General features: G+C 35.2%; 1 protein-coding gene across 3 annotated transcripts in view; it reads left to right on the plus strand.

Moving 5' to 3' along the window:
• The window catches only part of LOC131675580 (eukaryotic translation initiation factor 4 gamma 3-like), a 795,898-nt gene that overhangs the window by 344,005 nt on the left and 423,901 nt on the right, over positions 1–27,992 (plus strand). For all 3 annotated transcript variants that reach the window (XM_058954612.1, XM_058954614.1, XM_058954613.1), the window contains one exon: positions 24,991–25,210. In XM_058954612.1, coding sequence (XP_058810595.1) covers positions 24,991–25,210 — 220 coding nt within the window. The remainder of the gene's footprint in view (positions 1–24,990; positions 25,211–27,992) is intronic.

Below are 27,992 nucleotides of genomic sequence, written 5' to 3' on the forward strand. Positions count from 1 at the left end.
AAAGTCTTCTGATGTTCCCTTCTCTGTCCTAACTCGTACCTTGGTTTCCTCGTATATCCCTTTTAGTTTCTCTATCAGGTAACTGCTTATTCCTATTCTTTCTAATATTTTCCATAATTTCTTTCTGTTTACCGTATCAAATGCTGCTTTTAGATCGATAATTAGTGCATATAATTTGCTGTTTTCCTTTTTTATTTTCTTACTTACATGGTCCAGTACAAATATGTTGTCTAGCGGTGATCTACCTTTCCTAAATCTAGCTTGTCCTTCTGGTAGTAGTTTTTTCTCTTCTATTTCATGAACTAATCTGTTTCTGATTACTTCTGCGTATATCTTGTAAGCTGTTGGTAACAAAGTAATTCCTCTGTAGTTGTTCGTATCGTTTATGTTCCCTTTTTGTAAATTGGTACTATAACTCCTATCTTCCAGTCATCCGGTATTTCCTCTCCGTCCCAGATTTTTCCTATTATCATCACCAATTTATCTATAATTTCTTCACTGCCATGTATCCACGCTTCATTCGGAATTTCACCCCAACCGTTGGCTTTTCTTTTCTTGAGTTACTTCCATGCTTTCTTAACTTCTCTTGCCGTGATTTTTTCATCTTCTTTTGTTTCCTTAACTCTCTTTCTTTTATCTCCTGTTACTCTTGTTTCTGAACCTTGAAGTAGTTTCATAAAGTGATTTTTCCATTGTTCTTCCGAAATCTTTCCCGCATTGGATCCCTTCTTCTTCTTATTCCTATATTTACTTATTAATCCCCAAGCCTGGCTTTCATTTTTTATGTTCTTCAATTCCTCATTTTGTTCCTCTTTCCATCTCGTTTTCCTGTCTGTGCAAGTTTTTCTCCAGTATCTTCTTGTTATCAAGTATACAGGGTGTCAATTAAGTCCCGGGACGCCTGAATATTTTCTGAAGTACTTCAGTTCTGAAAAAGGTCAAGGTCATTCCTTTAGTAACTTTCAACGCGGAATCCGATGGTGACCTTGGATTTGACCTTGAGATTGACCTTCAAGGTTATTTCAAGGTCAACTTTGTTTTTTCAAATAGGAACCCCCATTTTTGACCCCGGATTCGGAAAGAGCGGGAAATTTTACGTCCAAAATGGTATTTTAAAATTTTTTTTCATAGCCTTGAGAAGGTCGATTTAAGGTCAAATGCTTGAAAAACTGCCTAAAAGCGTTTTTTTAATTTTTAAGATATCGAAAAATGACCTCTACAAAATTTGTTCAGAACAGAGTGGGCCACCCAATACACCAAAAACCTTTGACTTTTAACCTCATTTTGAAGGTCATTTCAAGATCGAAGTGTTTTTTGTAATGGAAACCCCTCTTTTTGACCCCGGATACGCACATAGCGCGAAACTCAACACAATACCTTATCCAAACGTCGGATTTCGCGCTATGTGCGTATCCGGGGTCAAAAAGAGGGGTTTCCATTACAAAAAACACTTCGATCTTGAAATGACCTTCAAAATGAGGTTAAAGGTCAAAGGTTTTTGGTGTATTGGGTGGCCCACTCTGTTCTGAACAAATTTTGTAGAGGTCATTTTTCGATATCTTAAAAATTAAAAAAACGCTTTTAGGCAGTTTTTCAAGCATTTGACCTTAAATCGACCTTCTCAAGGCCATGAAAAAAAATTTTAAAATACCGTTTTGGACGTAAAATTTTCCGCTCTCTCGATTGCCGTTGTCAAAAATAGGGGTTCCCATTTAAAAAAACAAAGTTGACCTTGAAATAACCTTGAAGGTCAATCTTAAGGTCAAATCCAAGGTCACCATCGGATTCCGCGTTGAAAGTTACTAAAGGAATGACCTTGACCTTTTTCAGAACTGAAGTACTTCAGAAAATATTCAGGCGTCCCGGGACTTAATTGACACCCTGTATATCTTTCTCTATCCGCCCTCTTTTCCATTTCTTGTAGTCCTCTTTAGTTTTTCTCTTCATTTTTGCGCACTCTTTGTTCCACCATGTTTTATACCCTAATTTTCTTATTTTTATCTTCCTTTCCTCTCTCGTCCATGCACGAATTATTATATTTTTTGTGTTCTTCCATCTTGTTTCCACGCTATCCTCTTTTTTCTCCTCCAGCTCGTTGCACAGTTCTTTGGTTTTTTCTTTGTAGAACTTTATTGAATCCTTATTCCATATAGTTATGTTTTTCTTGATTTCTCTCTCTATTTCCTTGCCCCTTCCTTTAACATTGTCCGATCTTGTTTCCAATTCCATTAATAAGGGTGCGTGGTCTAAGTCGATCCCGTCATCAATTTTCAGATCAGGACTGTCGCCTCATACCTCGTCGTTTACTAATACATAACACAGGCACACAAAAAAAACCAAGTCTCTGATATTTGAACGCGACACATATATTCCCATGTAATATGATCCGCTGATCACGAATCCGCGGTCCAATTGACCCCATGATGTCTGGGTCAAGGGCATTTGAAGGTCAAAATTGAACACACACATTTGAGTTGAAAAAAATGACTAATCTTTATGTTTTTTGGGTCGCTGAATAATAATTCAAGGTCGGTTTGACCTCAAGTAGTAAAGGTCAAGGTCATTTGAAGGTCAAACGTGTTTATTTTAGAAATAATGCATTTTTGACTGCAGATTCTGGGAGAACGAAAAATTTTAAGTCCAAAACTATATTTTTTTTTTTTTTTTTAATATGTTCCAAAGGTCATTTCAAGGTCATTATAAGTGCTGATGTGGGGAATTAATTTGATGAATGCAGAAATACGAAAATATGGTTCCCTTCACCTAAACTATTGCGGTAATATATTTTGGTGATCATTGAACCAGAAGACAAGGTTCGTCTGTCTCCTCAAGGACACGATAAGGGTCACCCCATCAAGGTAAAAAAAGAACTGAATCTCTGCAGAACTATAAATATGAGACTTAGCTATTGTTTTTTCTTCTATAACGCTTTCTTTTACTTTCGAAGGATCTGTGTAGCGGATTACTAATTCTTTTTGCGCTCTCGTCATCTTCTTCATCATCTTATACTCGATCTCTTTTCAGTAACCAACAGTAGTCCGCCAACATATTTACGTCCCATTTCCCTTGCCATCTAGTTTCAGCCTCTTTCAGATCTTGATGGAACCGTTCCCCTTGTTCTTCGCTGTAATCTCCCAAGTTATCAGGGAAATAGCTGAGATGAGCATCCATGAAATGAACTTTGTGACTCATCAAACATTCCAAACACTTATAGTTTCTTATCATATTTGCTACAATAGTTTTGTAGTCATCGCTTTTGTTATTTCCCAAAAAGTTCTGACAAACATCTCGGAAACTGAGCCATGCAGCTTTCTCTAAGTCATTCATGGTATCAATGAATTTTTCATCGTTAAATATTTTACGGATTTGAGGTCCATCAAATATCCCTTCCTTCAATTTCGCTTCACTTAATCGAGGGAATCGCTCCACTAAGTACTTAAAACATTTTTCACCTTTATCCAACGCTTTGACAAACTGTTTCATCAGCCTAAGTTTTATGTGAAGAGGCGGAAGTAAAACTTTTGAGGGATCAACTAAAGGCAGTTTCAGTATATTGTAACTTCCAGGAACTAGTTGTGCTCTTGATTGCCAATTTTTTTTTACATAATGGTTTTCGCGATCTCTATCCCATAAACATAGGAAGCAGGGATACTTTGTAAATCCTGACTGTTGACCAAGAAGAATCGTTATTATTTTTAGATCGCCACAAATCTGCCAATTATGTTCTTTATATCGTATTTTATCCAATACGTATTCCACATTTTCGTAACTTTCTTTCAATTGCGTTGAGTGCGCTAAAGGTAGACTTGCGTACCCATTTCCATTATTGAGAAGCACTGCCTTCAGACTCCGTTTTGAGGAATCTATAAACAATCTCCATTCTTCAGGAACATAAATACCTTCTTTCATTTCGTTCATCAAACCTAAAACATCTGTGTAATATACCAGAGTGCCTTCTTCGTCTTTCTTGAAATATTGTCGGAATTCTTTTTCTCTATTTCTGTAGACTGATGACTTCGTTCCCCGTTCAAGCATTCCTCGATTTTTCAACACAGCGGCCATGTATTCAGAAGCATCTTTAGGAAGCCCCATATCCCTGATAAAATTACTTAAACTTTCTTGATTGAATAGTTTTACAGATTTATGTTTTTCCTCCCTCAATTTTGGAATATATTCTTCTTCATGATCATCTTGGTCGAAGCTATCGAGAGATTCTTCTACATTGTCAAACCATTCCTCCCTATCAGTTTCTTTACTCGTTGAAGCTTCATTCATTGATGGACTCGTATCCATTTTTTCGTCAGCACACTCTACCCTAGATTTTGCTGGTACAACGGAAGATACTAGTGCGTATGATATCCGTGACTTTGTTTTAACGTTGAATCCTTTAACATTGGTATTGCAAAAATAACAATCTTTCTCGGATTCAGGTATTGACCATATTACTGGTGAAGTATATTTCAAAATTTTATCATTTCTGGTTTTATCCCATCGGATAAGCATATTAAAACAAGAGCAGCAAATAGTTTCTGGAGCAAACGTTGAATTTTGAACAGAAAGTTCTTTTTTGTAACATTTCTCATATATATCTGTACATTTTTTATTCATTGACCTACGATATTTGCTTACTTCATATTTCCCGCTAACGTAACAAAAAACATTTTTATCAGTGCCACAAAAGTGGCTGGCAGCATCTTCAATTCTTCTTGTAGCATCATACTCCTTATTAGCCAAGTCATTAACTAGTAAAGAACTGCGGTCACTTGATGACGACGATTGCGGGCCCGCTTGCTCACTCTGACCAACCGCCGATACTAGGCATCCAAGACCCTGCATCGTAGACTTTCCTGTGCCAGCCGTGACGGCGTCATGCCTTCACCCCAGGGCTTAGCCGGAAAACAAACAAGAAAAACAAAGTCGTTTCCGCCGTCACTACGTGGAGGTGCCCTGGGTGCTGACACAAGATAGGTATTACTGATAGATACTACTCCGTTCTTTCAGAATCTGGAGTCAAAAATGCAGTTTTTTTTCAAAATAAACAAGTTTGACCTTAAAATGACCTTGACCTACACAGCTTGAGATCAAACCGACCTCAAATTCAAATTCAGCGAACCAAAAAACATAATGATAAGTAGTTTATTCCACTAAAACGATATTTTTCCCAATTTTGACCTTTAAATGCCCTTGACCCAGGTGTGATGGGGTCAAAAAGACCTCGTATTCTGATCCAGCAACCACCAAAATATATTACCACAGTAGTTTAGGTAAAGGAAATCATATTTTCGTATTTTTGCAGTGATTAAATTGATTCTCCACATCACCACTTATAATGACCTTGAAATGACCTTTGGATCATATTAAAAAAATACAGTTTTGGACGTAAAATTTTCCGTTCTTTCAGAATCTGCAGTCAAAAATGCATTATTTCCAAAATTAACACTTTTGACCTTCAAATGACCTTGACCTTTACTACTTGAGGTCAAACCGACCTCGAATTATTATTCAGCGACCCAAAAAACATAAAGATTAGTAATTTTTTTCAACTCAAATGTGTGTGTTCAATTTTGACCTTCAAATGCCTTTGACCCAGACGTCATGGGGTTAATTAGACCGCGGAATCGTTATCAGCGGATCAAATTACATGGGAATATATGTGTCGCGTTCAAATATCAGAGACTTGGTTTTTTTTGTGTGCCTGTGTAATCTATCACTGTTGATCCCTTTTTTCCCATGTATGTGAACTCTACTTCGCTATCGCTTCTAGTGTTCCCATTAAGTATTTTCCATCCTTTCTCTTCACATAAATCCGTGAGTTTTTGCCAGTTATTGCTGCATTTTTTATCCTTTGCCTTTCCTATAAATTTCTTTCCCATTCCCGTCCATATCTATCTATTTTCCTTTTTCTCCTATTCTGATGTTGAAGTCTCCTCCAATAATAACTCTTCTTTTCTCATTTACTCTAATTTCCTCTAGCTTCTCCATAATATTCTCCGTGTTCTTAGAATTATAAACTGACAAAATTTTGTACTCTCCTTCTTCGTCTCCTATTTCTGTTAATATTAATCCATTTTCCCTCTCCTTTATCTTGCAATTTCTGTTTTTAACCAGCTTTTTCTTAATCCTATTATAAATCCCCCGATCCCCTTCCTGTTTTCTTTTGTTTCTTCGCCGCTATAACCTCCCAGTCAAATTCTTTTGGCAGCTGGAATTTCATTTTTTCTATATCTTTTTCCACTATTCATGTCTCGCACAGGCTTACAAAATCACATCTTAAAATATATTTCCAAAATTCCATATCTTTTTTCCGTATACCAGCTACGTTCCAGAACAGTAACCTTATCCTGTTGTCTTCTTCCTCCCTTCTCTTCTTCCTCTTATATTTCTTGTTATTCTTTTTTCTAGTATTGTTCCTCTGTTCTTTTATCCTATTTCTAAAACTACTTCTACTTCCTATTTGCTCACTGTTATTTTTGCTCTTCTTTCCTAATTCAAAGAGATTCTTGCCCTTTTCGTTTTCATTTTTATTTTTGTTTTTATTTTTATTTTCCTTTTTATTTTCATATTTTTCATATTCTCCCTCCACATATTTCTGGGCCGTTAACAGTTTTCCCCTTCCCTTTCCTCTACATTACTATCATTTCCCCTTTTCTTAGAATTATTTTCAGGATTATTTTCTTTTTCTTTTTCCAATAAGTCTTTAAATTCTCTCTTATGCTCTTCATATTCGATTTTCCTCAATTTCTCCTTTTCCTCCCATCTTATCCACTGGTTTACATACATACATACCCTACCTATTCCTATTTTTATGTTCCGACCTTTTACTTTCCTTTCATACCCCCACTTTTTAATTTTTTTTTATTTTTTCCTATCATCAAAATTTAGATCATGTTCTATATAAATTTTACTTCCTCTTAGCTTTCTTTTATTGCTCATAACTATCCCCTTTGCTTCTTCATTTTCTAGCTTTACGACTACTACCTTCTATCTTCCTCCTACGACTCTCGCGTTTATTATTTTCGTTTCTACTTCTAGATTGTTTCTTAAAAACTCTTCCACCCGTGTCGCAATTTCCTGCATTCTCTCATTCCCTGCATCCCTTTGACTTAGCAGCTCCGTTACTCCTATCAAAACTATATTATTCGCTAGCTCCGTCCTATCTTTGTCATATATCAACTTTTTCATTAATGAAACTTCCCTACCTGATAGGGCTGATTATCCGCTGGCCCAGCTGTCTGCGCTCGCTGCTCTGCTTATCGCTCCCTCTCTCTCGCTCCTACGAGAGTAGTCCGATAAGTACTTAGCCTCACTGTCCGATGGCGCCACTCTCGCAAAAGAAATATTCTATCACGTAGTACAACCTTTTCGATGGTTACTGTCAAGATTTTAGCCGGATCGGAGTTGTAATTTATTTTTGAGAGCGTGTGAAAGCAAGTGTGTCCATTGATTTTTGAAAAATGGAAAAAAGAGCAGTATGGGTCGGTGATTCGATTCTTGTTTTTGGAAGGGAAATCGCACAGCGAAATCAAAAAGCGCTTGGATGCTGTGTACGGTGACTCTTCTCCTTCGATGGCGACCGTCAAAAATTGGTTTAACGAGTTTTAACGTGGTCGCACGTCGATTTTTGAAGAGCCACGTCCAGGTGCTCCAAAAACGGCTACCACGGAGGATAACGTGACAAAAATTCACGATCTCGTATTGGCAGATCAACGATTGAAAGTGCTCCGAAGAAGGCGATGACTGCCCCATCGGCCGGAAAGGTGATGGCCACCGTTTTCTGGGATTCACAAGATGTGATCTACGTCGACTACCTGGAGAGGGGCAAAACGGTCACAGGGCTGCACTATGCCGAATTATTGGACCGATTCGACGTCGAATTGCAGAAAAAACGGCCCCATTTGGCGAAGAAAAAAGTGCTCTTCCACCATGACAACGCACCGGCTCACACCTCTGCCGTCGCCATGGCTTAATTGGTCGAATTAGGCTACGAACTGCTACCCCATCTACCGTATTCACCAGATTTAGCCCTGTGTGACTTCTTTTTGTTTCCAAACTTGAAAAAGTCACTCGCCGGGCAGAAATTTGAGTCGAATGAGGAGGTAATCGCTGCCACAGAAGCCTACTTTTCAGACCTCGAGGAAACGTATTTTTCAGACGGGTTAAAGAAGTTGGAGCATCGCTGGGCCAAGTATATCGAACTAAAAGGAGACTATGTTGAAAAATAAAACGCCACTTTTCCAAAATTTTCGTTTTTCTTTTGTAGGTTAAGTACATATCGGACCACCCTCGTATGTGTTCTTTGGCTCCTTGCGCTCCTCAAGCTCCATGTCAATCCTCTCGTCCGCCTATCGCCATCTGTCGTGTCCCCCTCTGAAGCTCCCTCCTCCTGCTGCGTATCAGCGCCATCCTCGCTCGGTAACATCAATACCTCCTTCAACTTTTCACTTATTTCTTGCACAGTATTTTCCAGATTTTCCACTTTGCCTTCCACACTTTCCAGCTTTTCCTTCAGATTTTATATTTCCTCCTTCTGTTCAGACACTTTCGTATGTCACTCTTTTCTCTCCTTTTCCCATGCCTTGATCTCTTTAGTCACATTTTCTTTTAGCCTCTTGTTCTATTTCTTTATCTCTTCCAACTCTTCAGCAATGATTTTTAATTCTACATCTTTAAATGTAACTTTTTTCATGTTGTCTAGTGTCGTTTGTCTCGTTTTCGGTTTATAGACTGCTTTGTTCTCTCTCTGCATCTTTTCACACCGACGACGCGGAACTAACCTCTACTCACGCTTGCTTTCTATTTCTTCTTTTCCTATTGCTTTTTACCTTCCGATCACCAAAATTCTTTTCTCACTCCCTTTTTACCTACCACTTGCACTTTTCTATATGTACTGGTTAGTTTTTAACAACTAATTGCTTGGAATGGCTTAGATTTTCATTGGCCAACGCTCGAGCACATGTGCACGCTACCGCGTCCTCCAACCAAGTCCATGTTAAAGTGTATAAATATTAAAGTCGAACTGTTAACTGATATTGCTATGGTTTTGTTTATTCATAAGGGTATTGTGAACGTATTAATCAATGTTGCAACAGATATACGAAAGCAAATAACAAGTGTATGGGTGCGAAGTTCAGTGAGAAGGAGTAAAGTAAAATTTAAATATATTTTGATCTAAATACACTTCTCGCATAAATTAAAGAGAACAAAAAAAATTTCTAAGTTTCTTGACAATTTTCAACAGGCTGTATTCCAGGAAGAAATTGTCGTACAGGAAATAAAAAAATATAGCTTTTGAAGCTTGAAGACTCTAGATTTCGAATTTTTTGGTTACAAATTTTTCGGAATACCTGTAGCCATGCAATTCTTGGATAAAGCACAAAAAAAAAAAGTTTCCAAAATTTTTACCTTATTATTTTACTCTGCGGGCATGAAAATAATTTTTTCGAACTATACCAATGCATAGGTCGCATAGCCTATTCATTCAGCTTCAATTTGTTTTTTGCGGGAGTAAGATACGGCCATTTTTCTTCGAGATATCGAGCTTTGAAAGCAAAAGGATTGTTTTTTACTCAACTGCCGATATCTCTGAAACTACTGGTCGCCCAGCAAAGAGACAGGGGGTTTCGTTTTCTGCAGAAAATTTCTTACAAAAATCTGTCATGGCTGAATGGGAAAAAAATTTTTTTTTCGTTTTCAAGATAAACAAGGTTTTTGATTGATTACTGATTTAACGCTGGCATTAACGTTATCCAAAGCATACCATGTGGAAGTTGCACGGTCGGATTTACGCTTCTTTTGTGCTTGCACACGTGAGTTAAAAACTTCGGAAAAAATGAGAACCTGTGGTTTGTCAGTTTCACGGTATTTAACCACTCCAAACTCATTTTCCGAAGGGTGTGTGTGTCAGTGTCGTGTGAACAATTTTTAGAAGAAATGAGACCCCGTCGTCTGTCAGCTCCACAGTATTTTACGACTCCAAATTCATTTTCTATAGTGTGTAATATGTATGTGTTCAGTATCGAGTGTTCCCGCCTCTACTCCTAATTACAGCTTGCAACCTTTGTCGCATATTCGAAATGCAATTTCGGATCATCCGTTGCGAGATCTGACACCAAACTCTTATCAGAGCGTTCTCTAATTCTGCTAAATTATTCAGATGGGGATAATTTTGACGCAATCTGCTGCCCAATATGTCCCAAACGTGCTCTTTGGGATTCAGATCAGGACTCATTGCAGGATGCTTTAACAATCTGATGTTGTTTCTCTGAAAGAATTGATGGGTGATATTCGCTGTGTGAGGCCTAACATTATCTTGCATAAAAATAAATCCTCTCCTGTTTCGTGCTAACGGTAACACGTGAGGTTGCAAGATTCGGTCGATGTAAGACCTAGCATTGGGAGTGTCTCGATCAATCACTAAAGGAGTACGAGAATCCCGTGAAATTGCAGCTCCAACCATCACCGATCCTCCATCGTAAGCAGCTATGGAACGAACAAAACGCTGTTGATAACGTTGACCTGTATGACGCCAAGCTCGAGGTCTTCGGTCGTTACCATGCAGACAAAACCGAGACTCGTCAGAAAAAAAAACGCTGTTCCAATTTCTTATTGACCAGTTCACGTGGTTGTGAGCGTACTGCAGACGAGCTCTACGATGTGCAACGGTCAACATCGATCCATGGGCAGTAGTTCGAGCACGGAGTCCAGATTCGAGAAGACGATTTCTTACCATCTATCGAGAAATATTTCGCGGTTGTTGTTGTTGTGGTTGTCACTGTTGTTGACAATTCGAGAAGTTTCGAGCGATAACGTATGCTGGAGCAAAAGGGTCTTGGATTGCCTGTCGAATGATTGCTCGATCATCTCGACGAGTCGTTGCTCGATGTCGTCCTTGTCCAGCACGTCTTTGCTATGCATTTTTTTCCCGGAATCGGTTGTGCGCACGAAACACAACCGAAGCACTTACACCGAGCTCTTCACCAACCTGTCGATATCTGTACCCTTCCTGAACAAAGGTCACTATCCGAGCGACTTTTGGGGCAGATAAATGTCGCCTGGGATGTATTACGGGATAAATTGGAATTTAAAAGTTGCTGTCAGTAATTTCTTTAAAAATAATTCAAAAAAACTGTTGGTTGGTTTTTATTACCAGAAGTTGAAAAGTTTCGAAAAAAACTGTTTTGTGTCACGTAATGGCTCTGTAGAAAACGTAAAAAATGTATCGCTCAGAATTTCGTGCAATGAGTCGCACCATGTGCACCTTCGGGATATAGACTTTAATTTTATTCAATAAAATTGTTTTAGGAAAAAAAAGGTTTGAATGTGTCCATAGCTTCAATGAGGTAAGTCAGAAATGGTCTCTTGGTTTTTCTTTAATTTTTAAAATTTTGAAAATTTAATTTTTCAAAAAATAAATTAGCGGGAAGCTATAGGGATTGCTTTTAAGGTGAGCCGCTTTCCACATTTTTTGTTGTTGATTTTATCGATATTTTTTAAGGAAATTTTACAGGATTTTTTTAAGCGTGAGAAAAATTTTTTTTTTTTTTAATTTTTTTCGATTTTTTTTTTATTAATAAATTTTCAGAAAACTCAAAATTGAGTAAAAAGTCGAAAAAAATGAAATTATTGATTTTTAAAAATATCAAGTCAAGTTTAAAGAACAAAAATCTTGTTCCCTTAATTATTTCAAAATTTCAATCAATTGGTCCAGGAAAACCGCTGAACCAATCCGTTTAAAAATTTAGAGGGATCTTTTAAGTACGCTAGACTGTAAAATTTTCTTCTAACCTAAGTTTTTCCTCCAATATTGCCGAAGTTACAGTCAATTAACTAAAAACAAGGAAGTAGACACTTTTTTGCTCTTTTTTCACGTTAACGTTACAGGTGGAAAAAAATTTTCTTCCCAATCAGCCATGACAGATTTTTGTAAGAAATTTTCTGCAGAAAACGAAACCCTGTCTCTTTACTGGGCGACCAGTAGTTTCAGAGATATCGGCAATTGAGTGAAAAACGATTCTTTTGCATTCAAAATTCGATATCTCAAAGACAAATGATTTTATCTGACTCCCGCAAAAAGCAAATTAAATCTGAATGAACAGGCTATGCGACCTATGCATTGGTCTAGCTCGAAAAAATTTTTTCACGTCCGTAGAGTAAAATAATAAGATAAAAGTTTTGGAAATTTTTTTTTTTGTGTTTTATCCAAGAATCCCATGACTACAGGTGCTCCGAAAAATTTATAACCAAAAAATTCAAAATCTATAGTTTTCAAGCTTTAAAAGCTATATGTTTTTATTTCGTGTACGACAATTTATCACTGAAATACAGCCTGTTGAAAATTTTAAAAAATTAGAAATTTTTTTTGTTCCTTTTTTTTATAAAGTATATTTCCGTAGTAAAAATTTAAAAATTAACTCAAAATAATTAAAAAAATAAGTTTTCAATTGTCTAGAGATTTTTTACTACAGGTCATGAGTTCATCATCAAAATTATAAAATTTAAATTGGTGGATCCAATACCCTCGACGAAAATTTTTTAAAAACTTTTATTTTTGATAAATAGTGGCTTTTTGAAACCACTGAATATTAATTTATAACCATATTTCCAAAATTCATAATATTGAATCTGTCATACAAATAAAAGAAATTGCCAATGCGAGTTAGATGTATGATTTTTGCAGAAAATTTTTAGACATAATTTTATAAAAAAAGAAAATTTTATTTATTTTTATTTATAGTTATGAAATTTACAGTCTATTAAATTAAATTTAATTAAATTTATTAAATTTTAGTCTATTAAAGCTAAATTTAAATTAATTAAAATGTATCAAATTTTTATCAGATTAGTCTGTAGAGTTAATAGTGTAACAATAATAGTATAAATAAAAGATAATAATTGTAGCGGGATGGTTATCTATCGAAATGAGAAATTTATTATCGCACAAACTCCCACGATGTAGAGCTAACCGCCGCTCCGTTAAACACGTATGGTTATACGTGTATTCGCCTTTACGTTTGATACTTTCGTTTCAGTGTCTTCTTTCGAACCGAGTTGAACTCACCTTAAGTCACTTGACTTGTGACACTCGATCTATCTTAGGTGTGACTGACCTAATGCTTAATCCGCCTAATCCCCTAGACGATATCGGATTAAAATTTAAGCTTTAAAGATCTACGAGGTGTGTTCAAAAAATACCCGGAGTTTTTAAATTTCGCTGGTCTGGAGAGTCCAATTGTCAAAATTTGTTTTTATTGTGTTGGTATACATGCCCCTGAAGTATGATAAAATTTTCAGCTATATTCACTGTTTACTTTGTCTGCGGTAGTCGCTAAGGTTTGACGTGTTTTTATGAGCTCGGCGATTTTCGTTTTTTAAAAGAAATGGATCAAAGAATTTGTATTAAATTTTGCGTAAAAAATGAAATAAAGTGTAACAAAGTGTGTGAAATGTTACAAAAAGCCTATGGTGAGTCTGCTATGAAAAAAACAAGTGTTTACGAGTGGTATAAGCGTTTCAAAGATGGCCGCGAAAACGTTGCAGATGACGAACGCTCCGGTCGACCCAGCACGTCAACAATCGATGAAAATGTGGAAAAAGTGGAAAAAATGGTTCTGAATGATCGCCGAATCACAATTAGAGAAATTGCTGATGAAGTTGGCATATCAATTGGCTCATGTCATAACATTTTTTCAAATGTTTTGGGCATGAAACGGGTGGCAGCAAAATTCATTCCAAAACTGCTGAACTTTGCCCAAAAGAACAATCGCATGAACATCGCTCAGGAGCTGTTAAACGACGTCAACGACGATCCAAGTTTGCTTGAAAGGGTCATAACTGGTGATGAAACATGGTTGTAGGGTTATGATGTCGAAACCAAAGCACAATCGTCCACCTGAAAGCATTCAACGTCACCAAGAGCGAAAAAAGCACGTCAAGTTCGATCAAATGTAAAGGTTTTGCTTACAGTTTTCTTTGACTGCAGGGGCGTGGTGCATCATGAGTTCTTATCACAAGGTCGTACGGTTAATAAGGAGTATTACCTTGAAGTTATGCGACGTTTGCGTGAAGCAATCCGAAAAAACGCCCCGATTTATGGAAAAACAATTGATGGCTTTTGCATCACGATAACGCACCTGCTCACTCATCGTTGCTTGTTCGTAATTTTTTGGCCAAAAACAATACCGTAGTCGTGCCCCAACCCCCATATTCACCAGATATGGCTCCGTGTGACTTTTTCCTGTTCCCAAAGTTGAAGAGACCCATGAAAGGACGGTGTTTTTCCTCGATTGAAGAAATAAAGGCCGAATCGCTGAAAGTGCTCAAGGACATACCAAAAAGTGAATATCAAGAGTGCTTCGAAGATTGGAAAAAACGCTGGCATAAGTGTATTATATCTGGGGGGATTACTTTGAAGGGGACTACATTGATGTAAACGAATAAATAAATATTTTTTTGGAAAAACGATAATTCCGGGTACTTTTTGAACACACCTCGTATTAACTATTAGGAAACGAAATGACGTAAACGGCGAATAAAATAAATAAAGTTTAATTAATAAAAAACTACAGTCTTTTACGGGCCGAAAAAGTAACGCACGCAAAATATGATTTACAATTATTGATAATAATTTGGTGAGAGAGAGAGAGAAAGAATTCGAACTTAGCCGCGAAATCTAACGCTCTGCGCGAATACAAAAAATTACGCTCGCGATAGACAAAATACTCTCGCTCGTATTTTGTCGCGCAATATAAGAGAGGTGCACCTACCCTGCGATGCAACTACGGTGATCAGCCGTAATTGTTGATGAAAAATGTAGAAGGTGCTTCTTGGATTAGCTGCGCTGCCTCGCTCGATTCCAAATATTTGCTGCTTTAGCTGCTGCTGCTTCGAATTCTGCTATTGCGATATTTCCTCGCTACACTCACGCACGTATCAAAATCCCAGGAAAACTTTGTATCAAAAAACGGCGAAGCACTGTGCAAAATAATTGGCGGTACTTAACGCAAAAGCAGCTGAGGCTTAACTGTCTATTTTAAACCCTCGCGCGCCCTCTCTCTCTCTCTCTTAGTCGTTTGAACTAACGTCCCGAGTGTACGAATCGCGAACGGTTGCATAATAAACAATAAAATCATAATGGATTTTTAATGAATTTTAATTGTTTATTTTCAGTAGGGATTCTAAACTATTAAGAGATTATTAAAAAAGTTTATCCATGCAGTAATTTTGAATGAATAGAAAAAACAATTATAATTTTTCTTATAGTTAATTTGATAATAATTTTTTTTTATTGTGATGTACATTCTTTATAACAGTACAATAATTTTCATAGAATTTGTTCTATCAATTTAATATATAAAATTGTTGATAATCACCGCTGTTTTATATATTATTTGTATAGCTTATAATTTATGCAATAATGATACTCTGTAAAAAAATGATTTAAGCACAATTGCCGTTTACACCAGCCATAAGCTATCATTCCAATATTGTCCTGATAGTTACATACAGGATCTGTTATTGTATTGAAGCAAAATTTAACAGGAATATGAAATTTTAGAGGTCTATCATTTAAGTATCCATTTTTGAACCATAAATATTTAAGTATTATGGAATCTTGGAGGTGATAACTGATTATGTACGAGAGATTGCATTTTAATGATATTATTTCTTTCGTGTGAACTGACATCATAGTCGATCAAAATAATTATATCTGATAATTTTCTTACGAACTTTTTCCAGAAACGAAATTCGTAAACATCTATGGGCTTAATTTTACCAGGCGTACTCGGTGGTATCGTCATTAGTTTTAAATTCACCTCTTTTGGTACAACTTCTTGTACAATACTTTGGCATTGACCACTCCAGAAGTCCCGAAGTAACACAGATGAATTTTTAGTACTTTTCAGAAATACTTCACTCATCCTCGTCTGAAAAAGTTCCTTAGAAAGCTTTCCAGATTTCGAAGTTCGTATTAATATATTTTTTGGAATAAATAGGGTTTGCCTAACCCGGGGTCCAAAATTTTCACTTGCCTCTTTCTAACTAAAAACAAAAGCGAAAGCAACTTACTCTCTACTGATATAGTAGGATGAATAGTATAACTGCATACTAACGATGATAGTGATGGTACTATGTTTTGTAGCTTCTTAATTCCTTTATAAGTCAATGTTCTACCAGTGCGAATTTCTAAATTAAATCCACTCTGATCAGAATTAAATACGTTTTCTGCATCGTGTTTTATAAGCACCTGTCGGGCTTCAGTTATAAAAAATTCACACTTGTCTTCTATTTCATTAATTTTCATCAATGAAACTTTTATAAAAAATTTAGTATTTTTTTGAAATACGATATTATGTTTATTGTTAAATTCGTGAATCCACCAATGTGATACTTTGAAAGCCATATCTATTTCAACTTTCTTTTGCAAAGCCCATTTTATCAAATATAAGAAGCCCGCTTCACCTTACTGATTCTGTCGTCGTAATTTTTTCGTGTCGATACCTGTTCCGTACAGTATTTAATAATTCTTCTTCTCTTCTTTATATTTAAAGTCTACATTTTTCTGCTCATATGAACAATTCAATATTTCTGGAATATCTTCATATGTATCATTTTCTTCGTATTCAATACTTTCTGCAATAACTTCATTGTCACCGTAAAAATATAGCCTTGTTTTTTTTTTTTACATTAGCATCAGAATTTATTACGCATTGCGTTATTTTTTCTGCCAGTATTGGGTTATTAAAAATAATTTTATTTAGTTCAAAAATATTGATTGGAAGTGAAAATATCTGTAAAAGTGTTTTAATGGCGATATTTAGGGGTAAACATTAGTGGTGGTTTTCACCCCTTAATCATCCTATCGACTACTAAGAAAAACACATACGAGGGGTATTCAAAAAGTAAGGTGACTTCAATTTTTGCGGAATTCGTACATTCAAGTTTTGAATTTTTGTTGTTGTGTTGGTACACTCGCCACGATCATATATTCATAGTTTTGACTATACAGGGTGGACCATTTTAAGTGAGCCAGTACGTTTTCTCGGAAACTAGTGGGGATAGCGAAAAATGTTTCAAACAAAAGTTGTCCAACTTGGAGGGGGACATACCCTTATGACCTTGCCTGTGTCCTTGGATGTAAGGTTCAAGGTCATTTCAAGGTCAACTTTGTTTTCTTAAACGGGACCCCCTATTTTTGTCCCTGGATTTGGAAAGAACGGGAAATTCTACGTTTAGATGACCTATTATACGTGGGGTCTGGGGTGACCCTCAAGGTTATTTGAAGGTCATTTTTATTTTTTTACGAGTGTAAGATTTACGAAAAATAGTTTCATACAAAAGTTGCTCAACTTGAGGACATACCCTTATGACCTTGCCTGTGACCTTGGAGGTCAGGTTCAAGATTATTTCAAGGTCAACTTTGTTTATGTTTTGTAATTGTCATATTGACAATTACATACGATGAGTCTTGTCTGAGTAAGAAAAATGTGTGAGTGATATAAGCTGTTTCAAGAAGGCCGACAGACTGTCGAAGACGAACCTCGCCGTGGACGTCCCAGTACACCAACAACACGAAAACGATGAAGCAGTGAAAGAAATTGTGTGAAAAAATCGTCGAATCACCATCAGAGAAGTTGCAGAAAATGTTAACATATCGGTTGGCTCATGTCATGAAATTTTTTCTAACGTTTTGGGCATGAGACGTGTGTCAGCGAAATTCGTTCCAAAATTGCTTAATTTTGACCAAAAGAACCGTCTCATTACCATCGCTCAGGAGATGTTGAATTAAGTAAATGAAGATCCTGATTATCTCAATAGGGTTGTAACTGGTAATAAATCGTGGGTATATGGTTATGATGTCGAAACTAAAGTCTAATCGTCCCAATGAAAAACCCCAGAAGAGCCAACACCCAAAAAAGCACGCCAAGTTCGATCAAATGTGAAGGTTTTGCTCACTGTCTTCTTTGATTACCGTAGCGTAGTTCATCAGGAATTCTTACCACAAGGTCGTACGGTCAATAAGCAGTATTACCTTAAAGTTATGTGTCGAGTTCAAGATATTTTTTGAAGCTCATTTGAAAATTATATCAAGTTGATATTATGTAATTATAAAGTCGAATACAAAAAAACATGTGCCAATAACTTTTTCTATAGGTTTCGAAGATCGCCCGATCTGTATCTGAAGTCCATTAGATCACACCAATGAAATTAAAGGTCATTCCAAGGTCAAAAGAGGGACAGTGGATTATTGTGAGATGTAATAATAAAAATACACCTAACTGCGAGGATCATTTAGTCACAAAAGCTGTCTACCAGAACGCACGAGAAGGCAATATTTATTGTTCCTTAAATTTTTTGTTTTTTATTGTTTTTGTGTTTTTCATTTTTTATCGTTTTTATTTTTTTATATATTTTTTTATTTTCAATCTTTTTTTATATTTTTTGTATTGTATAAAGTATTTTTTAATATTTTGTTAGTATACATTTATTTTCTGTTTTCTACTGAATTTGTTAATAATATGATTCTATTGAAATTGTTATCGATGTATAGTTATACCAATACTTCATTATTTTTAATGAATCAAATTATTTGATCATTGACTCATCTTTGCTTGTGAGAGATTTTTTGGCCAAAAACAACACCACAATCATGCCTCAGTCACCATATTCACCGGATTTGGCCCCATGTGACTTTTTCTTGTTCCCAAAACTAAAGAGACCTATAAATGGACGGAGATTTGCAACGATTGAAGAGATAAAGACTGCATCGCTGGAAGAGTTCAAGGCTATACCGAAAAGTTTTTATGAGAAGTGCTTTGATGATTGAAAAAACCGTTGGCATAAGTGTATTGTATCTGAGGGGGATTACTTTGAAGGGAACAACATAAATATTGATAAATAAATAAATATTTTTTCTTAAAAATACAAAGTCACCTTACTTTTTGAACACACCTCGTATGTCTATGTAATTAATAAATCTTTACATCATTAGTTTTTTAACAGAAGTGAGAGTTTTTCAGACGATATATTAATTCATTAAGCTCCCTATACCTTATAGAGATATGTTTTGATAATTGTCACTTTAGATTAATTCACATAAAATGTAATTCAAATAACGAATAATCTAAATGGGATAATCATCTGATTTAACAAGTATTGAATCATTTTAACTTAAATTTACTAGTTTAATGTGAATATATACAGCGCTGATTAGATGACACATGTATGTGTTATCGATATGAATATTGAACAAGTAGGCCTTAAATTTGGATTTAGTGAAATTTTATTACTCAGTAACCCGACAAAGAGCCTCTTTTCATTTTGTAATAAGCTTAAATCTTAGTTCGTTTATTATGCGGGCCATATTAATGAAGTAGGTTATATCCTCGGTAACTCTTTTAATGTAATTTCAAAAATAGAAAAGAATAAATGAAATATTAAAGAAACATTGAAAAATATTTCATCATACACAAAAATAAAAAAACGAATAATAAATAAGTAATGCAAGAGAAGGTTTCTCCCTCGTGGTGAATTCTGAGACACATTTTGTGGATAATTGATTCTCGCATAGTATCAGTGGTCTAAAAAACATAAAAAATATATGGTCTGGTACTTGGGTTTGAATACTTTTTATTTTTGTTGTAATTGTCTTGTAGACGAGCGGTGGATTGATATAATATACTCTAAACGTAGTGCACTAATTTTCCTCGGACTTTTAAAGGTTTTCTATGAATATTATTGACTTCTACTAATCACAAACAATCATTTCTGTAGGATTTTGTCAGTGCTCTAGATGTGTTTAAAAACGGTTATTTTTAACATTGTCCTTTAAATTATAAATTAAATAGTTCATAGATATAGGTAAATAAGTACCTGGCTGAAGTTCAAAAGTTTGAGCATGCCATGCCAGATAAACCAAGCCAAACAGAAACAACTAACAAGGAGTTACAGAAAGAAAGAAACAAGAGAAATAGAAAATCTATAGAAAAAACCCTATAGAAAACAAAACAAGGATCTAATAATGCCAAAATAGCGGCCTTTCTTCCACATTGGAAAATTTTAATAAAATATTTGCTACTCCGAGCACGGTTTGAGAACTACAAAAGCCTTATACGCGCTATTGGGTGAGGGTGTAAGATCCCTTCGTGCGGGTTTTCTCAATATAAACTTTATCAGGACTTGAACTGTGAGCGTCCTTTATTTCGGGTTGAAAATCCTACCAATCCTATTTTTACGATTGCTCAGTCGTGGCTTGGATTTGTGATCATTGACAGTCTCATTCGGATCCAGAGCTTTTTGGTGCTGAGAAATGATTGAAACATTAATGGAGGTGGAGCCTTCTATACGTATGCAGCGAGATTAAAATAAGAAAGCTCGCTGCTTCAACAACGCCAGGGTCTAGAAAACCAAATATCCCTGAATTCCTTTTTCGTTTCGTCGATTCAGATGGCTCGCCTTCAATAATAGTTTGTGTTATTTATGTTATTTATGTTATTTATAGACCAACCGAAGTGGCCTTTCAGAAAAATACCGATCTTTTCTGTGTATTGAGATAACTGAGTAATGATTATAGTTAGAAAATATTGATGATGGATTTAAATGCGAATATGTCGTCGGCGATGGATGCAGATGCAAAGACGATTAAATATTTATCGGACGAGCTACCCCTGCAGGTAATAAACCACGGACCGATACACCATACTGAAACGTCACCGAGATGAGATTGATATTATCCTAATCGATAGCAATGACGTGGTGGATAACTATACAAACAAATGGCTGCTAAGTTTCGGCAAGCAGTTGGTTATCGATGTAGCAATCGATATTTTCTTTCAGATCCTAAGAAAATTTGTATTTCTACAGAAATTACGGTAGATTTGTCCACAAGCGCTTGCGGACTTATTGACGCGCTATAACTGGGTAGACATTAAATCTGTAAAATCTGATTTGGAGGAAGCTATAGCTAGTTGAACATTAACCTACAATCAGTTTAACCCATTAACGTCCAAAATGTCAAAATTTCTTGCACGTTTTCAAAGTGATTTTTTCCTATGTAATTGGCGTTGAAAAAATTCTTGAACCACATATTCTGATGTAAAATTGCATGCTCTTTCAGAATCCGTTGCCAGAATCATGATAAAACTCACAGGAAAAGAGATATGCTCGATTGAAACATAAAATACACCTAAATTTTCGAAAAAAAAAAATTTTTAGGATTTTTTTTCGAAGTGTTACGGTGAAGATATCACCTTGCGACCGTGATCAAAGGTGATCATGGGATTTGAAGTTTAACAGGGAATTTTTTTGTTTACCTTGAACCATCGCTTCTTTACAAAATGGCGGAAAAAACGAATTTTTATTTTTTCAACTTTATCAATTTTTTTCTCGAAATCTATGGACTTTAGAAAAAAATTCATAAGAACAAAAATGTCTTAGAATCACTCGAGAAACATCCTAAAATTTTTTCAGAATTTTTGGAGACATTTTTGAAAATTCCATTTCCCAAGTTTCCCGAAAAATTAAAAATTGTCTCAAAAAATTCTGAAAAAATTTGAGAATGTTCCTCGAGCGATTCTAAGGCATTTTTGTTTTTATGAATTTTTTTCTAAAGACCATAGATTTTGAGAAAAAAGTTGAAGATTGAAAAAAAAAAAATTCGTTTTTTCCGCCATTTTGTAAAGAAGCGATGGTTCAAGGTAAACAAAAAAATTCCCTGTTAAACTTCAAATCCCATGATCACCTTTGATCACGGTCGCAAGGTGATATCTTCACCGTAACACTTCGAAAAAAAATCCTAAAAATTTTTTTTTTCGAAAATTTAGGTGTTTTTTATGTTTCAATCGAGCATATCTCTTTTCCTGTGAGTTTTATCATGATTCTGACAACGGATTCTGAAAGAGCATGCAATTTTACATCAGAATATGTGGTTCAAGAATTTTTTCAACGCCAATTACATAGGAAAAAATCACTTTGAAAACATGCAAGAAATTTTGACATTTTGGACGTTAATGGGTTAAATAAATATGCTCCATGGTTTGGACCACAGCTGCCGCAATTGGTCGATAAGCGCAATGCTACCCATCGACTCATTAATAAATTTTTTCGCTTCAGCAAAGAGGTTAATGCTCGCATAGATTAAGAGCTTAACATCTTCCTAGACAATTTTGCTGTAACCGTATAGTTTTTGAACAAATAATTTTAATAGACGCTATTACTTTGATATATGTTATTTTTTCCTTATTAGTAATGTATATATAAGAAAAAGTGCTAAGAATAAAATATTCTTATAATTTTCTAAATAATACGTCAGAATTTTTTCGAAAAATTTTTTGATTTTGGAAAAATTGACCTATAACAAAAACAACAAATTTTCTTTAAATCCTCTTATAATTTTCTAGTATATTCCTTACGTGATTCTAAGAGCTTGTTCTTTCTTGATACATGTTTCATAAGCTCATAGTGTTTTAATGAAAAATTCATGAGCATAATGGACATTCGCCGTGCAATTTTGAACATTTCAGGTGAAAAATCGATCTGGAAATCAGATATTCATCATATATAAATATTTATTCCATCGGTTAGTGAGCTTCCAACATTAGTATACACAGAAAACCTTTCAAAATCTTTATTTAAAAGAGAAAAGGTGTGAAAAATTAGTTTTTTTTTTAACTACAATTTACCCAGATAAATAGTTTTTTGCACCAATTTCGGAGAAACAATCGGGAACAGCATCTCTTGAACTTTCAGAATATCATCCTCGTAATTTTCTTTAACGCCTATAACATTAATTATTTGCACCTAAATACCGGTATAGTAAGAGTGGCGTTTTCAGCCAAAATGTGTTAAGCACATTCTTGTTAATAAATTTTGTAAATGCACTATTAACAATTTTTTTAATGCATCAAGCGCTTCAGAAATAAAAAGATTCGTCTGATCAAAATTTTAAAATTTTCTACAGGCGCGCTCTACGTTGTTTTTCTATGCTAAAATCAAAAAATTGGGTTCTTATAAAGAAATACATAGGAGACGATATTTTATCATTTTCCAAATTAATTTAACATACGGAACGCTTCCACAGGAAATCGCAAAACTTTAACCAGATAAAGTATTTTTTAATTCAGAAAATACTGATGCATAAAAAAAAAAGGTATCGATGTATTTACAAAAGTTGTAACGAAAGCTCGTTCGTTAACCATTATTTAAAGGTGGGCAAGTGAGGCGCACTTGCTCCTAGCAATTGAGGCGGGAAGGGGGAAGAGGCAATGAAATGAAAATGGTTAATGAATTATACACACAAAACACCAATTCGCATTTGAACAAATCTAATCAAATCAAATAAAAGTTACATTGCACTTAAACTTCGCAATACCGCACATTAACAAATCGCATAAGAATAAACCGCATTACACAAACTCTTAATCTAATAAACACAACGACATTCTTAACACCTATTTCAAAGAGAACAAGTTAACTAACTAATCGCGTCTACAAATCTATAGAAAATAATGCGCGTCGCCCGGCAGATGACCCGCTTGACGATGAACCGACTTAGGCTACTTAGCTAAAAGAGAAAGTCGCCCGGCGAGGGATCGCCTGGACGATTTCTCTTTGAGCGATTTATTACCCCGACCGTAATTAGGGCAGGTAGCCGGCGTGTACACGCCTTGCTACCCACCTAATATTCAAATTTACGTACAGTACCGTCGTTGAAGGGAGAGAGAAAGAGAGAAATTAATGTGCGAACTTGACCTTTGATGCTGGAACGGGAGTCCTGGCTGCGCCCTGCGCACGATGTTGCAGGTCGTCGCTGGGCAACTCCTGCCGGCTTCCCAGGTAGCGTCCCGAGCAGATGCAGGATCAAGTCGTCTTCTCCTCTCGGTTTTCTTCTTGGCCCTTTGTCCTCGGCTGCACTTCTGACTTTTTCACCGCTGGCTGTTTACCGTCTTGCTCCGATCGACTCGGAAGACCTTCTCACTCTGCCCTCGACTTAACACCGTCTGTGTCGCTCGTTTTTCCTCGCGATCTACAGCTTCTTCGTCGTTCTTTTTCTCTCCCCACTTGACCTACTTATTAGGCGGCGCACGACCAATGCCCCCAACTATTTCTCTCTCTCTCTCTCTCTCTAACACCTCTATACTCTCTGTCGCCAGCGTAGCAGCTTCGGGGCTGCTCGGCGCCGCTCCGCAATCTCCGTCAGCTGAAACAGAGACCATGCATTAGACGCATTCTTAAATGCTCCCAACGCTGGTCGCCGTGCCTTGCCGAGAGAGAGGGGAATTTGGGAAAATTCCGATGAGATCAAGCGCAACGCTTGCTCTCGTCACAAAGTTATTAACAAAAATATATTTAAACATCGATGCTTCAGCGCGATATCGTTCTTCTAAAACGTTTCTAAAATTTTCTTTAATCAATATCAAAATTTTTAATTTGATACATGTTTTCATGGTACCTTAAGAAATAATGTGTTAATAAAAATAATTTGATTTTCGAAAATTTGTAAGAGTCTTTGGACAATTTGAATTGTTATTTTTTGTTAAGATTATAATTTTTTATAAGCAATGAAAAATACTTATTGGTTTGTGGAAAAAAACTATTGGAAACTTTATACTTAAAAAAGTATCGCTACATTTTTTGCTTTAATCCATTTATAATGTTTAAAATAGAAGCGGGTTGGACTGATGAAATGCTTTTTTGTCGTGCGAAGCCTTCTTTGACAGCCATTGAGCAAGAGTTAATGATTTTTAATAGATTACTTTTGAGGGGAAGAAATGTAAGCCATCGCAAGTACACGTCATACTAATGGGAGTTTCTTGTTGCTCTGATTGCGTCATTTTAATATACTATGTTAATTTCTATGCTATACAATATATAATACGGTGGCGCATCTTACAATGCTAATGCTCGTGATTATTGGTTTTATGATTTTTTAACCTATATAAATATTATTTATGATTACTGAAATAATAACGACTTTTATTCAAAACTTTTTTTTAGAATGAAACTGATAACCACTCAGTTGTTGAATATCAAAGAAATAGCGAAGATACATCAATTCTTGAATCTAATGAACGAATGATTCAAGATAATATCCAATCACCAATAGATCATTCGACTTCTAGGGAAGATTTGATTGAATCTATTAATGAAAAAGATACAAATAGAACTCTTGAAGATAATTTTGAAAAAATTGACATCCATTTGAAGACTTGTGAAAGTAAGTTGATTTTTGATTGATTATATTATAATATGTTATTACTTTAGTCGGTTTATAATTTTGGTAGTGACAGTGTATTAATTTATGTATACATAAATGTAGATTGATTTTTTTATGTTCTCTAGTCCATAATGGAAAATTACTGTTTTGCATAATTAACCCATTAACGACCAAAGAGGCCAGTTTTTGGACATATTTTTGATGGCAAAATTCATTTGTAAAACGAAACAATAAATTGATCCAGGGTACCATACCTTTTTTTTTGGGTGTGCTGAATCTAAATCCGGGCTCAAAATTCAAAAATTTTGCTTACATAATTAAATATGGCCGGTTTTTTATAAAAAAATAGGGAAATTTTGAAAAAAAAAAATTTTTTGGAATTTTTTTTCTACCATAACACATGTCAATATCGAAATCTTTCTTAAACCATGAGTGCACAAAATTATTGAACATTAACAGAAAATTTTTATATTCAAAGTTTTTTTTCCAAAATGGCGGAAAAAATGCCAAAATCTGGAAAAAAAATGCGTTTTAGGTTACTATTTTTTTCTTGAAAACTATGAGGTTAAGGAAAAAGTTTTACATAACAAAAATGTCTTATAATTTGTTAAGGAACACTCTAAAATTTTTTCAAATTTTTTGAAAATTTTTTTTAATTTTTCAAAAAATTACAGAATTGAAAATTTCACAAAAATTTCGAAAAATTCTGGAAAAATTAGAGAGTATTCTTTGACTAATTCTAAGACATTTTTGATATTATAAATTTTTTCTGAAAGCCTATAGTTTTCGAGAAAAAAATTCTCAAACAATTGTGGAAATTCTAACCGTTTCACTTTTGGAATTTCATAAGATAAGTTGGGGTGTAAACGTACCGAAGTTTAATTTATCAAGAGGTTCTAAATAAAGTATTGCGTAAGTACCTCTAAAGTGTGACTACTTTTAGTTTATATTTATATTTTACTGTTAGCGTAACCCAGAGACAACAGCGTGGACGTAGTAAAATCATGTCTCCTTCGAGGTGCTTATTTATAGTGAGTCCCCTTGCCTCTCACTCCTCGGGGTGCTTTTTTATAGTGAGTCCCCTTGCCTCTCACTCCTCGGGGTGCTTTTTTATAGTGAGTCCCCTCGCCTCTCACTCTACGAGGTGCTTTTTTATAGTGAGTTCCCTGGCCTCTCACTGTAATCAGACATGCTTTGCTTTCATGCATGCACTGCAAAAAAACAAATTGCACTTCTCACAGTACATATATGTTCTTATTGGACAAATGGAACACTTGTTCTGTTTCTTTTTTCGCATTGTTATATGCTTTTCCTTATTTTTTTCATCATCATGAATGTAACTTTTCGCTATTGACATTGCAAATTCTTTAGTTCCAACTTTTTTTTTACTATCATCAGCAGCATTGAATATTACAACTGCATTTGTAATTGCTGCTTGGATAAGTCTAATGAAAACCACCCACGTCCACTTCTTTAAACGAATACTTGGCAACAAATTGTTACAGTGACCGTCGTGTACATCAACTCCACCCATAGACTGATTATAAAGATAAAAAGCTTGCGGAACTGGTATATCGACTTTTTCTTTTTCGATCGAACTGTATCTCATTGCTGATGATAATGGAGTGACCCCTGCAGCTGTAGATAGTATTGATACTGGCTTTGAATCCATAACCGTGATGTAATTTATTCCAGAGTTTTTTTCATGCTTTACTGCATATGTTCCACGTGGAGCCTTTTTATGAATGACATTTTTTACTGGGACACGATTGTCTCTAACAGTTCCAGTACATTTCAATTTTAATCGGTTTAAATGCACAACAAGATCTAAATTTGTAAAGTAATTGTCAAAATAAAGATGATAAAGAGGAATTTTTGCATCAGAAGTCAATTAAAAAAAAAAAGGCTTCAATAAATGTAAAACCACGCGAGATCCTAAAGCGCATTTAGATAACTTATCTCCTATTACAGAGTTCTTTCCACAGTATAAATCTATATTGAATAAGTATCCATTAGCAGCGCACAAACCCCAAAATTTAAGACCGAATCGTGTAGGTTTTCCTCGTATAAACTGTTTCAAACATGTTCTAGCATACGATTTAGCCATCATTTCATCCACTGATAAAGCTGATTTCCAAAAGCCAAACTTCAGAATATTCTTTTGAAACAGTTTCAACAAAGCACAAACTCGCCAAGCCTTATCTTGTGGATCTTCATTTTTGGCCTTTGAGTATTTTAATTTAGACTTTATCATTTCAAAATGAGATCGTGACATTGCTGAAGAAATTTTTTCACAAGATAAAAAAGGGTCAGTTGACCAATAATCTCTTTGAGATTTTCGTTTATTGAATGAACTTGTTATAATGATTCCAATAAATGTATTTAGATCGACTAATGATAAGTCGAAATGATTTTCCTTACATGCATCGATAATATAATTTTTCATTTCAATAGAAAAAAAATGTTCAAAACAGTTCTCTTGGATCACATTTTCTAATTTTTTCTTTTGTAGATCTAGGAAATAATATTTTATCTTCAATTATATCAGAATATATATTTTCACCATCTACCCAATCAAATTTATAATCTTTTTCAAGCTTAGCTTGATCAGCTTGATAACTTTTTGAAACTCTCTTGTAAGTAGCTTTCGGTATTTTTTCATCACGGTAATTATCTGAATCACTATCTGAATCATTTTCAGAATCTGACGAACCAGAATATTCTGCATTTGGTATTATGCATTTTTCATCATCGTCTGTGGTGCATGATTCAGATTCACTTT

The sequence above is a fragment of the Phymastichus coffea genome, unplaced genomic scaffold (genome assembly GCF_024137745.1).
Source record: "Phymastichus coffea isolate CEN01 unplaced genomic scaffold, Cenicafe_Pcof_1.1 PCOF00026, whole genome shotgun sequence".
NCBI lineage: Eukaryota > Metazoa > Arthropoda > Insecta > Hymenoptera > Eulophidae > Phymastichus > Phymastichus coffea.